Source organism: Artibeus jamaicensis, unplaced genomic scaffold, assembly GCF_021234435.1.
Source record: "Artibeus jamaicensis isolate MK-2021 breed Jamaican fruit bat unplaced genomic scaffold, CSHL_Jam_final contig_332, whole genome shotgun sequence".
Lineage (NCBI taxonomy): Eukaryota > Metazoa > Chordata > Mammalia > Chiroptera > Phyllostomidae > Artibeus > Artibeus jamaicensis.
Genome location: NW_026521788.1, coordinates 13,637,479 through 13,652,629, shown reverse-complemented (window position 1 = coordinate 13,652,629; position 15,151 = coordinate 13,637,479). Strand labels below are relative to the sequence as shown.

At 42.5% G+C, this 15,151-nt stretch overlaps 1 protein-coding gene across 5 annotated transcripts in view; it reads left to right on the top strand.

Annotated features, from left to right (window-relative positions):
• The window catches only part of ANK3 (ankyrin 3), a 326,106-nt gene that overhangs the window by 210,143 nt on the left and 100,812 nt on the right, over positions 1-15,151 (top strand). For 3 of the 5 annotated variants that reach the window (XM_053663869.1, XM_053663868.1, XM_053663866.1), the window contains exon 24: positions 14,367-14,490. In XM_053663869.1, coding sequence (XP_053519844.1) covers positions 14,367-14,490 — 124 coding nt within the window. Of the gene's footprint in view, positions 1-7,185; positions 7,240-14,366; positions 14,491-15,151 lie in introns of all 5 variants that reach the window. The other 2 variants (XM_053663867.1, XM_053663865.1) reach the window with 1 other exon arrangement.

Below are 15,151 nucleotides of genomic sequence, written 5' to 3'. Positions count from 1 at the left end.
CAGGATTTCCAATTAATCCAAAGTCATGTAGCACCTTCTCACAGTCCAGTGGCAAGAGTTCTTTGTACCTGTTTTTCCAGGCAAAGTCTCTCCTGCTTCCCAGGCCACTCAGCCAAAGGGAGCTCCCCAAAGCCACGTGGGACTCCTCTTCCAAGGCTGCAGGGGTCCCCACTCTGGCAAAGCCGCTTGGCTCTCTTCTTCTCCTGGCCAAGAGGGGGTCCTCACTCTGCTAAAACTGTGTGCTTCTCTCCTTTTACCAAAACTGTGTGGCTCTTTCTCCCACTTGGGCAAGAGAGGGTCCTCACTCTGCCCCAAACCTCATGGCTCCCTCCCCAGTGGCTACCGCATCTGCCTTTAAATCCCCGCGCCAATCTTCCTCTGTACCCCTGTTTCTGACTCCTCCAATGATCCATTACACCTGCCAGTATTTCTGTATTATTCCAAGTTTACTGGGCTGCCATCATGAGTCTGGGCAGGTATGGCCCCATGTCCTAGAGCCAATCTTCTCCAAGCTCTCACGCAGATACTGTAACTTGGGGGACCTGCCCCCAGTTACATCTTGGGGAAGTGACTTCATCCCCCTGGCTCCAAGCCTGGCCACAGCCATTTAACATACCCAAGTGACCCACCAAAGGCTATAGATACGTTAAATGACCCTGCCATGGATTAGCTGCAAGGCTGTGGCTGCGCAAAACAGCCCTGCATGTTCCTGCTCCATGTGTCCCTTCCCCAACTCACACCCATGTGGGGGAAGGGGTGAGGACATCTTATATGTCTCTGCAATATTTCTATACACCTTGAGTTCTGGACACCATTCCAAATCTTTTTTGCCCCCCCCCCCCCCATGGCTGAAAGCTGTATCAAAACGTCAGCTATATGTTTATGTCCGTTCTTTCCCCAAATAGATAATATCTGTATCATCTTTAGGACTTTAAAAGCAGTATCCTTTCTTGTCATATGATATTTCAATGCCTTCTAATGCCACATTTTCATAGTAATTTCTGATAATGCAGAAGATAAAAGGAAAATGATGAAATTTGTATGAAATAGAATATGACAGTCACAGACCTAAAAATTTGCTAGCTTTTAACAAAATATCCCAGAAGAACCACATCGATGAGAAGCTAAGTTTGAATGGACTATACAATAGAGCCTTTATTCATGTGAATAACCAAATAATTTCAAGAAAAGGAGAAAGTTTGAATCCTTAGTTTGAAGCTACTGGATCTAGCTGTTTAATTAGAAATGGCAGTCATGTCCCTTAGATGTATCTCAGTTTAGTAATTTGAAATTAACAAGAAAAATTTAATTCCCACTTTATCCAATCTTTCTTTAAACACATTGGCCCTTGTTCTGTGGGTGTGTTCATGGGGTGTTGGAGTCAAATGGCTTTTGATTTCATAATGTGGTAGAATTTAATGTGGGAAGGGGTTCCTTACAGTCCAAACAACAGCCATCTAGTGCGGGGAATTGCCTCCAAGAGCATTCTCTGCTTATGGGGTCCTTTTCCCAGGTACCTCAAATGATAGGAATTTCCTGCTTCCCAAACTGCCCGCTCCACTGAGAACAACTGTGACTTTAAAAATTCTTCATTGCACGCAGCGTTCTGTAGCTTCTGCTCACTGATTTGGGTAGTTAACATATAGATATATTTGGCACTACTCTGATATATTTGGCACTACTTAGAACAAAATCTGCCTCTTTCATGAGATAATCCTTTCAATATTTGAAAACACTTTTCATATTTCTTCTTAGTCTTTTTTTTCTCTAGGCATATTATCACTTGCTTCCACTGTTCCCTCACCATCCTACTCAGTCGCCTATGCACATTTCAGTACGCCACTCTCTACCCGCCGGGAACTGAGGGGGCCAGACCCGAACACGATATTCTGGATGTGGTTTGGTCAAAGCAGACAGTGGAAGAGTTATTGCTTTGTCCATGGATGATATTAAAAATCTGTTACTGAAGACTAAGATTTTTTTGAGGTTGTAATATACATTTAATTTGATGTGAATATTACCGTCAGCTAATGTCCTTGAATTTTGTTCATAGGAGCTCCATTAAGCCACATTTGTTCCATCATGTGGCTTACGGCATTCTTTGCTGCAGAAACTAGCATTTCTATAATACTCCAAATTCCAAAACAGATCATTGCGAACTGTTAACTCTAAGAGGCCCCTACAGTGTTAATGATAGTTTTTACTTCTGACTCATTTGCCTGATAGTTTGGCCAGAACTTGGCCCCTTTAGTTGGATTTGGAACTGCCTGCTTCAGTAGCCCTAGGAACTGTGGCACATGCTTATTTCCAGGAAACCACGTGTTGTGAAAATATCTCTCTACAAGAATTAGTAAGAGATGACTATGCTGGTATCTCAGGATGCTGATAGCAGCAGCTTTTTAAAGCAAATAAAAATAACAGCAATATATGCTGTTCAGTTTTCTCAAGAAAAATACAGAAGGAATGTGTAATATAGGAAATATAATTTTAATTCTAAATTATAAAAATTGAATAAATATTAATAGAACAGTAGTCTCTCTTCTTTCTTTTTGCTTTCTCCTTCTCTTTCTCCTCTTACTTTGGTCCACTGTGAGAAATCATTATAGGGCAAAGAATGTTTGGATTACTCGCTCAGAAAAATTTTTAAAGAAACAAGTCTAGACAATGCTATCAGTCAATGACCTAGGGGCACAAAGGAGTCAAGTTACAGAGTAGAGCAAAGGATGAAGGCTCAGAAGAGCAGAGCAGTAGAAGAAAAGGAGATAAGCAACCTCGTCTAAGGTAGGATTTTAAGCCCAAGCGTTACACGGGTAAGGAAGTACGCACAGCTCCTCAGGGGCCTAGACCGGTTCACAAATATCTTAACGCTCTGCTGTTTTCTTTCCCAGAAAATGCTACATACATCAATGTTAATTACATACAACATTAATATATTGATTAGACTGTAGTTTGACAACTTGTAATTTTGTTTGTTTTTTTTCAAACCAGCCTGTTAGCTCTAGAGGGGCGGAGCTGCCCTCGTCACTGTCCAAGCTCCTAGGACATACACTCAGAGGCCCTCATTCACGGGTCCACGTGTCACTGGTTAAGCGTCACACAGTTACTGTGTCTCTGTCCCTCCACAGGATCCCATTTACATGAACACTCTCAACATCCTAAACAAGTACTTAACCGTTTGTTGAGCCCTTTCTATGGGTGAGGCCTTAAGGGACATACAGTTCATGCATTACATCACTTAACACTCACAGTGATCCTCTGAGTTGGAGCCAAACTTTTCCACTTCCCAAATGTGAAAAGCCCATTCCATCAGGGTGAAGGACCTCGATCAAGATCATATGCATCAGCGCAGTGCATATACTCAAATCCCTGTCTGTAACCTTGACTCGCACGTCGGTGGCGCCTGATGATTTAGATGAGAGATTCTTGTAAGTTCTGAATGAGATCATAATATATGAAGGGGTGAGCCCAGAGATCTCAGGAAACGTTAGTTACAAGGTACCTTCCCTTGCTTGATTTTGTCAAAGTAGTGGAGTGAATTATCTGTACTATTATTACTTCTAATTTGCATTTAGTCTTAATTTGAAGTGTTATTAGTTCTAATTTACATTAAGGAATCTGAGGCTGAAAGAGTATAAAATATTCGTTCAGGTGCATGTACCAAGGAAATTGGAAAATGAATTTACTTTTACTGCTTCGACTCTTCTACTCAATGAGATGCTTTAAGTCAAGAGAAGAACAGATAAAATGACAAGGAAATTCAAAAGAAGGGGAGATAACTGAAGGCCTCAAGGAGCATTTGGAGGAATAGCTGAAGTATTTAAGGAATAGATAGAATTTGGACAAACATAACTTTTTTCCAGGGTTGGGGTAGAGCAGAGAGGGCGGGTACTGGAAAGAAGTGTTGCTGGGTCAGAAAACTTTTTTGGTCCAAGTGACAGAGACAGGGGACAAAGGGCTCCATGGTAGAGCCCAGCACACCAGGGGGAGGTGAAGCCGGGTGCCAGCCAGAATGAGGACCCCAAGATGGGCCATGGTAGGAAGAGAAGCAGTTCTACGAATCCCTGGGCACACCGACATTTAAGAGGAAGAGGAGTGCCAAAGGCTGAGTGGGTGAAGAGCGGAGGGGACAGCCAGAGAGTGAGTTCGGGGGGAAGCCATGGGAGGACCCTCCCTGGGAAGGTCCCGTCAGGTGGGCATGGGCACATGGGACTCCCTGGTGACCCAGCATCTGGCATGTCCCTGACATCGTGACTGTAGACTAGAAGGAGGGCTTCCGGTGTGGAGAGGAAAGTCAGACAGTGGGTGTATTTCCCCACCAAGAAGCCTATGGAAGGAGTTGACTGAGGGATGACTATCTTGAGAGAGGGCAGGGAATGAAGCATGTTTATTGACTAAGGACGACAGGTGGTCTTTTCATTTGCCCAAAACACATTGCAATTTCGAACGTGATTTCTCCCTCACCCCTGCCCCATTATTTCAATCCCTGCCCGTGTACCTGCAGAGTCTGACCTGCTTCATGCGGAAGCGAGTCCTAATCAAAGCACCCCAGTCGCCTCCCCTCACATTGACATCCTTACTATAGAGAGAAGAAAGTGCGCTATCAGCACTGAGAATGAACGGCAGGGGCAGGGAGTGCGGGGGGCAGAGAGCCCGGAACAGGAGGGGTCAGACAACCAAGGACACGTGGGAAGGGGTGGTCTGACCACTGGGACCAGAACCACAGTGAGGATCAGCACTGACAATAGGCCTGGGTGTCTTTACCTTGTTTATATACATCTTTTACCTCAGAGGTAGAAAACAAACTGAAAAACAGATAGTTACTGCCCTGCACAATGAAAGGCAGTTTGGATATAAGAGAAGGAAGAGGCCAAAGCCTTGCCCACAAAGTGTACATAGTCCTGGTACTCCTTTGTACCTGGGGACAGCGAACACACTCCTGTTTTGTACATAGGGTCCTTGTGCACCTCACTAATGAAGGGCCAAGACTAAGAATTGGATTTGGAGTTGGGGCTAGACAAATCGCTAAGAAAGGATGAACAAGAGAAAGAACCAATTGGCATACCACCACCGCCTCGAATTTAGGTAGCTGCCTAATTTCTCTGCAAGTAAGAACCAACATTTCCATGCCTGATTTCACAGGACTAGCTTGTGGCTAGTAATTTATTCATCACCTAGGCTTCTTTACAAGTGGCATAGATTTTAGATAATGAGAAGAGTGTAAGTAACCTTGTACTCCTTCCCAACTGCATTCTGTTGATAGTCTGAGATGTTCATTTGACCACGTCGCTGTACTGAGTAATCTTACTTAGATGACTGAGGGGAATTTCTGGGTTAGGGTTAAGGACTATTGCTAAGAATATATGAAAAGCGATAGTGACTATTACAACATTGTCTTTTTCTACCTCTTCACCAGGAAGACACCGAATTCTTTTTCTTTGCTGGAATGGGTTTATTTATTAACCGAGTTCACAGGGGACAGTTTTCATTGCTACATCTGGAAAAGTTCCAACACTGAGTCATGCATGCTCACTTTTGAAACCATGTCTAGCCTAAGTTAAGGGGTAGTGAAGCACTATCCCGTTCTTTAAAGAAGCATATCTAGCCACAAAGAACAGAACAATGTTGAAGAGTAAAGAAGCAAATTCACTTTTGTTCTCTTTATAAAAACAAATCAGCCTGAGCAAGAAGAGTCATTTGTTCTGTAGGGTAACAGCCACTTGTTATTGCTTAAGAGATGTGCATACTTTGGGATTCAAGTCTCATTCCTTGTTGGCCACCTATGAAGCCATGATCTTCGGAGCAGGTAGAGCTGGGGAAAGGGGGGAAACAGTGCAGAGGGTGGCCCTCCCATAAGAGGTTCATGGATCCCTTAAAGTGACACACACTTCTTCAGCCTCCTAAAGGCCATTACTCCACTTACTGCACATCTAAACATTTTCTGAACTTACCCTGTTCTCACATGTTTGAGAAAGAAAGCAAGAAAAGATTATATTCCAACATCTGATTGTGTTTTGAAAGAACCCCCACTGCTACCAGGAGATGCTGGGAAACAAATGGTTAAATGAGTGTCTGCTAGTTTCTGATAGAAGGGGCAGGTGGAGAGTGCAGGGAGTAGGAAAGAGACCTCCCTCCATTCTTCGCCTTGGCCTTGGGGCCATCATCCTCTCTCTGAGCCTCCAACCATCTCAGAAGGTCCTGGAGTCCAGAGCTCCTGGAGTCTGTGCCTACAGCCAAACACCAGTGGCTGTGCTACACATATGAGTTTCTGAAGGAGAGGGCACAATTCCATCATCTGTACCTCCCCAGTGTTCTCACATCCATCTCTCAACATTCACGGGAGACCTCGATTAAGACAAGGGCTTGATCCCAAGTGCGAGTTGCAAGGTCAAATATGTGCAGATCTGTAATCTTGGTAACTTTCCCATTAACTATAACATGACTCAGAGGCAATAGTTGCCTTTACTCATAACGTAGGTCCTAGCACAGTGCTCTACCCTCTTGCTACTCAAAGTGCAGTTTGCAGTCACCTAGGAGTTTGTTACACATTCAGGATCTCAGGGTCTGCCCTAGACCTGCGGGATCAGCACCTGCAGTTTAATGAGGTCTCTAGGTGATCCAAATACACACATTGAAATTTGAGAGACATGCTACTTGATCCATTGAATTCCGTTGCTGAAGCTGATGCCTTGCTCATTCTAGTCATTTCCACCAGGAAAATAGATACTTAATTCTGTAGAATCAATACTGCCATTAGATATTTGGCATTAATTTGTAAGGATTTTTTAGAGCAGTGTTTATCAAACTGTGGTCCCTAGACCAGGAGCATTAGATTCACATGGGAGCTTGTGATTCTGCCGCATCCTGTGGGTTGAGGACCACTGCTTCAGAAGTCTGGGAAGCTCCCAGAAGCACATTAATATCAAGCATCTTCTGTCTGTCTTGTTAGTTCCTTTCTTCTGCTCCATCGCTTAAAGAGGCAAGTAAGGTCAAATATTCTAAAAGCAGGAGTTTCCTCTTCATGTTTGCTGGATACATGCTGGTTGGTATACGTGCACATCTTAATATCTACATTGCAAGTCTTTATATGTCAAAATGCCTTTTCAGTTATACAGAACACACAGCCTAATGACTTACCTGTGGTCCCTGTTTTTTGTTTTATTTTAATTTTATTCATTTTTTGAATAGGTGTTAGATGCACATGGTATAAAATTCCCAAGGTACAAGAGTTGACGGTGAAAAGTAAGTCTCCCTCCTTCTCCTCGCTTGAATTGCCATCTCCCAAGGCAATCACTGAACTTCCACTACACTAATTTATTAAGCACGTATTCTGTGTGCCAGGCTCTGCTTTGGACATGGGACATGGAATTAAACAGAAAACAAACATGCCCTCATGGAGCTTACATTTAATTACCAATTTTTTATATTATTTGTTCAGTAGCATAGAATATTGCATGCTATGAGCTGCAATATGGTACAGAGCTTTGATACAGAGCTCTATATCAAACCAACTGATTTTGAATTTGATTTTCTTCATATTCTAAATGATCTTACTCCACCAAGTGTGAACTGGGTTTTATCTTGAAATGGAGATAATTCTATTTTATATTATTGTGACGATAATACTTGTAAAACATCAAACAGTGCCTAGAACATAGTAAGTGCTCAATAAATAGTGGTGTTGATTTTCATGGTATGATCTCATTCTACTCTCCTATAATCTACTCAAGAAATGGTTAAAGGATTTTTTCTAATGGTTTTCATTTCCTCTCTTTGCTGTGTGATTATCCAAAAAAATTGCTTTTTTCAGAACAAGCAGAGTAAATTTGAATCTTCTAAATTCTGATCATTAACTGCTTATTTATAAGACTCTTTGCTGAATTCCAGTAAGAAACCAACCCCTGATAAATCACTAGAATATTTAAGCTAAGTACCCCTTTCTGCTTTCTAATCTAGCTTTTTAAAAATCCCATGTATTTTGGAGGTCTTCTATTAATCACTGGAGGTATTTTATGCTCTTAATTTCAACTGTATAATGTTATGAAATACATACCTTGGGGAGATTCTACATTTCACAGAAAAGAAATTAAGCAAAGTTTCTGACAATGTAATTTGCTGTAGTTACTTTAAGGAAATTTCTTTATGATTCTAGTCTCTATTTAGATAGGAAAGCAATTTTCAACCCCTAGAAAAGCAGCAAAAGTATTCATTGATGATGGGTTTTAAGGGGTTGGGGAGAGTAGAAGAAAATCACATGCGGAAGAAAAGAAAAAAAAGTACTTCTAGGACATTAAAACACTTCTAAGTATTAGGTCAAGAACCGTTTCCTTTATTCAACTTAAAAGGGACCATTAGTGGCCATACCGAATGACTGCAAGGCAGCGGGTTAGGTACATTCCAGCAGGCATTGCCCCTGCACCACTGACATGAAGTTGAAAAAGGAATGAGGGCATACCTGTTTGATCGCCCACAGTCCTCACAGTCATTTAATGTACATATTCTCTCTTTTGTCCTTTGTCCCTGGTTCTATTTTGTATTATTTCCTGGTAGACAAAGCATATGAATCTTTGAAAGTCTGTGATCCCAGAAGTCTCTTCTCTTCACCTAGTCACAATCAGGGGACTGCGAGGAGATGGTTGGGCCACTGAAGTGCAGGGCCCCCTGAACAGCTTTTGTTATTTGCTTAATGGTGGGATCAAAATAGATTGGGGGGGGGGGTTGTTTTCTTCTTTAAACATTTTCCAGCCTCTGGTATTATGTTGTCAGAAATGGATTAACCACAGGACACCAGTCCTCCGAATTTTGAAAGGCATCAAATCAATACTAAAACGATGAGGCCTGTAGTGGCATTTACCAGTGCACTTCCCCTGGGCTGTGTCTACCCTGATCATATATAATGCACTTCGAGCTCACTCTGATTCCTGAGGGATGCATTAGGCAGCCCAGATGTGACCTCTTTGACTTACCTTTGGACCTTCTCATGTCTCATTCCCCTTTGTTTCCACTAATTATTACAGTGTAATAGCCCATCTCTAAACTCAGTGGTTTCATTTATTATTATCTCCCATGGTGGAGTGAGTTGACTGGGCTCAGCTGGGTTCTTGAGATGTTTCATGAGATTATGGTCAGACCGCAGCTGAGGCAGGAGTACCATAGCAGGATGTTCAAGATGGTGTCTCCGTTCAAAGGTCTGTCACCTCGGCCAGGCTGGCTGCAGCAGCTCAGGGCCGGTCTCTGTGCCACCTCCCTGTGTGGCTTCCTTCAGCTCCTTCTCCAGCATGGTGCTCTCGAGGTGGTCAGACTTTTTACATTGGGATTGGCTTCCCCTGAAAAAGTGTTCCAAGAGACTTAGATGGAAGCTCTAAGGTTTTTTTTTAACTCAGACTCAGGTCGTGCAAAGTCACCTCCCCTGCATTTTATTGTTCAAAAGGCAAACCAATGTACCAAACACAGAAACATAAAACCCACACAAGTACTTCTTAGTCAGTGAAAATTTGTGTTTCTTGGTAATATACCAAGAGGGGGGAACCCTCTAAAACACTAGAATTCTTTTTTTTTAATTGTGTTTAAAATGGCAGTGCGGGCAGGTGCACTTATAAATCACCCACCATGAAATGGGCAACTGCATTGAAAGAGTCTTAAAAAAAAATTCTTTGAAGCCGAACGCAGCCTCTCACAACAACACCATCTGGTACATTGATACAAATGGGTTCCTAGAACACCCATCTTCACAGGGAAGCCTGTACTATAAGGGGCCTGCTCTCCAGAAGATAATTTTGGTTTTTTGGAGGGTCCCCACTCACACAGGTGAACAAAAATAGGTTTACACTTGTGAATACATGAAATAGTTTATTCTTGTGTTAGTATTAAATATTATTTCTTTGCATAACTGTAAATATATTTTGCCTACTCCTGTGTATCTTTTAACTAAATATATCTGGTGTTGTATGAGTGTTGTCCTTTAATAGAATACTTTGGTTGGTTTATATGCAACTTGTATAAGAAGTATTGGTCAGGAGCTACCACTGACCAAAAATGTTTGTAGATTATAGAATGGATCAGAGGTCGTTATTGCGTCACTCATCTCAGACCTTTCTAATCTTCAGTGCAGCAGTAGGTTGTGTGGTACAATAATTATAGAATACTGTGTTGATTGAAAGGAGAGTGAGTTCACTTTATTATTACTGTTCATTTATTCATTTAGTCAAGAAATACTTGTTGAATATCTTACCTGTGAGGAGCCATGCCCTGTGTTAGCCAATAGAGATCAGGGACAATTTGCTGCTATGGTTGGATTTTGCCCTCACCAGTATAAATAGCAGCAATTTAAATGCTAACTATATGAGTTCATACATTCAGATGCTTGGGTACTAGAGAACATGATGCTACAGAATAATAGTAACAACTAGCATTCATTAAGCCCTTACTTTGTGCATTGTTTCATTTAATACCCCAAGAGATTATTGGGATAGAGGAGAGTTACTCTCCCAGTTTTAATAGAGGTTGAACTGACTCCGTTCTAAAGGTCACCAAATCAGAAATGATGGAACGTAGATTTTAAGCCAGAGCACCTACTGTGCAAAACTGTTTTAAAATAATACCATTGCCTGGAATTCTGAATTCCCGAACTTGGAAGAATTTTTTTCACTTTTCTAAAGTGGTAAATGCATAATTTCTTAATCTATTTTAATTCATCTTTGACCACAGGTATTGATAGCTTCCACTCCCACCCCAGCCTCTCTTGGTTTTGCAGTGACCATTGCTGAAGGCTGCGGAGGATGGGTAAAGAGGAGTGAACACTTAATTTTATTGACGTTTTATGGTACACTGACCAGTCATCACACTTGACGTGCCCAAAGGGTCCTAAGTCACTGTGGAATTTACATGGGGGGAGAAAAGCAAAAACACCAACCTCTTTAATAAAAACAACCATGATTTCAAAAATATTTATGGGATATTTACAACATGCCAGACCCCAGAAAAATTTGGTTCCTAATCTAGGGATCTTACCATCCAGTGGGAGAGACTCAGCAGATGTTTCTGTTCGCAGTGTGCTCTGATGAGGGAAGTGCACAGAGGGACACCTCACTTAAAATGACGAGTGGGGTGGGAGGAGTTCTGGGAAGAGTCAAACATTGGAGACAGTAACTGGGATGAAGAAGAGGGGTAAAGGTTCCATCAAGAGAGTACATCCTAGGCGATGGTGCCAAGTCTACAAGACTTTCAGGAATTCTAAAGAGTGAAATAATTCTGTGTAGCAGAGGGCGGGATGGGCTTGGAGGATTGGCCAGAGAGAGGAGGAGGGAAGTCTGGGGAATAAACCCTTTTCACTGCAGTCCTTGTGAGGAAGTTTGAGTGACAGTCGTTGAATAAGGCTTTGCCAGAGTATTTGGATTTTAAGCACGATTGTGGCATACAGATTAAGGTTTTAGACATTTTCTTCATTTTTGCCATGACTTTCCCTTCCATTCTTTCCAGGTTGGAAATTATTTTTTCGCTTGAGAATGTTTTTCAATAGGTACCAGGCATTATAAATGGCTTCCTTCCTATTTTGACATATTTACAATGTCCATTACAGCCAGGCTGGTCAAATTAAAACACTAGGTATCGTATTGTCTTAATATTCCATGAGTCATTTATTGTTACGGTTATTTATGCATTTATCCAGGAAAACCAAATCCATTTCCCACTTTGTCCGTTCTATAGATTCAGAAGTTTTTGTATTTAGGTAACAACCCAGGAGATAGACACACTATCATGAAAAACGTGCTGCAAACCACCTACTTCAGCAGGACAGCTTCACCCCCTTTACTTACTTTCTAGCCTGAAAAAGAGTAATGAAATTGCCTCTGCAGCCTACCCAGATGGAGGGTGCAGAAGTCCCGCTTAGGCTCAGTTTGCTTAGTTTTTCCTAACGCTTGCCAACGTAAACAGGGTGGAGCAGCTGTGAAGGCAGGCCAGGAGTCCCAGAGAGAGGGAAACAATGTAACAGCAAAGTGACAGAAACACCTACCCACTGCAGCGTAGACCTCTCCAGCCCGAGCTCCCCTGTTCCCCCACCAACCCGCCCCACTGGCTCTGCCTGCCTCCAGGGACCTCTCAGGAGGGAGAGCCAGTTTCTTCCTTCCAGAGTATTAAAGAGATGAAAGAGCCTGTGCCAAAAATAAAGCTGAACATCCACTGCTTTTTCCAGATGGTCTCACTTCTGCTCCTTTTCCTCAAACTCTTGCTAAAAAGCAGCAGTGATGAGTGTGTTCTCATGAGCTTCTTGGAGAGTTATGGGAATCACTATTTCCTCCCTCTGCCCCACAGTTTCACAACTCCAGCTCAAGGGCAGGCCCTCCCTCTGTCTTTTTTTTTTTTCCCCTCCTTCCACCTGACAGGGACCATAAATAACCGAGGCTCCTGGTGTTCCCAGCTGAGAACAAAGTTGAAAGTGTGCCTGCAGCTCCCGGCCACTCCCTGCCTGGGCCACTTCTTTGTTTTCTTGTTTTTTCTCTACCTGGGTTGGCCAGCTCTTCATTCCTGTTGGGAGAGAGTCACCTCGAAATTAAAGGCAGCACCTCGCTGGTTGATTCTCCCTCGGTTTAGGGCTGTCTCGATTACCCGGTTAGGCACCGAGCACCGGTATCAAATTACCGAAAGTCTACACTGGAGCTGCCCTCATATTTACATACAAATAACTCAGGGCTTGCATTTATGTCACCATTCGGTCCTGCTAGAGGCTTGCCAGAGGAGTTTTTAATCCAATCCGAAGGAGCTTTAAAAGGATGTCTGCGGAATAATCAAAAGGATCTTAATCTCAATTAAGAGTAGCCAGGTTTTGTTTTGTGGGTTTTTTTTTTTTTTTTGGCCTGAAATATCGAAAATCTTTGAACTCTGGTGAATAGCAAACGATGTGCCGTTCCTCAATTGCCTACAAGGAGAAGATGCTGAGAGGAACTCGGCGGTGGTGGTGAAGACAGTGGATACAACCCAAGGATTGGTTTGTTTGGGTTGCTTTGGAGGTAGATTCTAAATCACTGGTTAAGGAATTCCAGGAAACATCAGGAAAGCGTCTGATCAGCCCCGCCCGGTGGAAATGGCTTTACGACCGAGTAAGATCTTTAAATTGTACTTTGTGTGTGCTGTTTTTGTCTCCTGTGTGGTGAGTGTGCAAATTAGCCCAGTGGTAAATAGTTACTTAAAATAATCTCTTGCTACTGGGTCGCAGGAGAAAGTTAATCTGTTTAGTTTTTACATTTGCAAAAACAGTAGTTGACCATGTATTTTTAGACTTGATTGGTAGTTTAAAGGCTGAGCTCTTGTGGTTTCCTGAGTTTAAATGAATGGAAATTATAAACGGGACTGAGAAGGGAATTGGAAAATATAACTGGAGCAGATGAATCACTTACCTTTGAGAAAACATAACACACGCTTTTGAAATCTTTACCTGCCAGCCAAGTTTGTGTCCAGAAAGAGAATGAGAGTCATAAAAAAAGAGATAGTTTGCCTCTTTGCGGAAGGCACTTTTCCACAGCCTGTGCTACACTTTGCAAGGATGGGAACCGTCACTAAGGGCACAAGGCATCTGGAAAACCTGCCCTGTCACTCTCGGAATGTGGTTTTTCCATGTGAGGTCATGTTATGCATATGTAGCTAGTAAAAGCATTTTATGTGGTTAACTCTTTGTATCAAGGGCTAAAGAGCAATTGATTGTATATAGTCCCTTTTTCAAAGTGCTGAAACCTCCATTGGATCATAGTCTATGGAAGGAAGAGCTACTTTGCAAGGAGGGTTTAGACGCTGGGGCCACTGGACTGGGTTGTTAATTTGGTCGATTTAGAAACAGTTGAAAATTGAAAAGATTCAATCTTCTCCAACTGAACAGTTATAGTTCAGGTTAAGTGATGTGCCGGTTTCTTACCTAAGCCCCAGACTGAAATCCTGTGTGTGAGAAGAACAAAAGCCCCTTTCCACGTACAATTTCCAGAAAAGTAAGGAAGAGACAGTTTTTATTTGGCACCAACATCCATTCAAACAAGCTCCCCTCATCACAGTGAGTTGCTGACAACTAATGGACGTATAAGATCCTTCTTTCTGGTTTGCCAGGGTTTGAGGGGGAGGAAGGAGGCAGAGGAAATGTATTAAAATTGGTACTTAGCACCAGGACCTCTCTCTGCTACTTAAATTTACTCTTGAAATTATGAACTAACCTCTGCCTGTACTTTTTCCTGCTCAACGGCAATTACAAATACTATCCAGGGGTCAGGAGAAGATGACTGTGGCAGGCTGGGTATTTGCCGACGCCCAGAGGAGCAGGTTTCTCCACCACGGACCGTCTGCAAAAGGGCAGCTTCTGACTTGGGCCTTGCTTTGTGCATCCGCAGGTGAAGATGCGATGACAGGAGACACGGACAAGTATCTGGGGCCCCAGGACCTTAAGGAACTGGGCGATGACTCTCTGCCTGCCGAAGGCTACATGGGCTTTAGTCTCGGGGCCCGTTCTGCCAGGTATTTTATTGTTGCTGTTTTTTCACAGGCAATTTCAAGCCACCATGGTTTGTCATAAATCAACATCATGTTCATTTTCTCCCTGGTCCCCAAACGTGCTCTTTGGATGAGGAGATGAATTTGGTGAAATGGTCTCAACTCGAGTGTACACGCTGTGCTATTTGCTTTCATGGTTTTCAGTCCTTAATTTTATGTGAGTGAACGTGCTAGTTGTTTGTTCTGTATTTTCCCACCTTTTGGTCATGCTTCAAGCGAAAGAGCTCACAGACAAAGCCGGGAGAGCCAATCCGAATTGGCTAAATTTGGTTCTATACTATATTAGAAGAAAAATCTTATTTTCCAGTAATAAGAAATATGTATGTTGATTATTCACCATTCTGTCTTCGTTACTGAAAGGAGAATGCCTGGTTGAGACTGGAAAGGGTATTTTTGGTTTAAAAATTATATATCGTTTGTTAGAATTTCCTGCCAAGAGTTCGAGTATCTCTTCTAAAACTCTGCCGTTAGTTTGTTTACAAGGGACACGTTAGGAGTGTGACTTACCAAGAGTCACAGACAGGAATAGTGGTGAAGTCAACCCTCATAACTAAAGCGTAAAACTTTGGTATGTGGAAAACCTGGGCTCAGGCCCGTTTGACACTGATTGAAAGAAACAGGACCT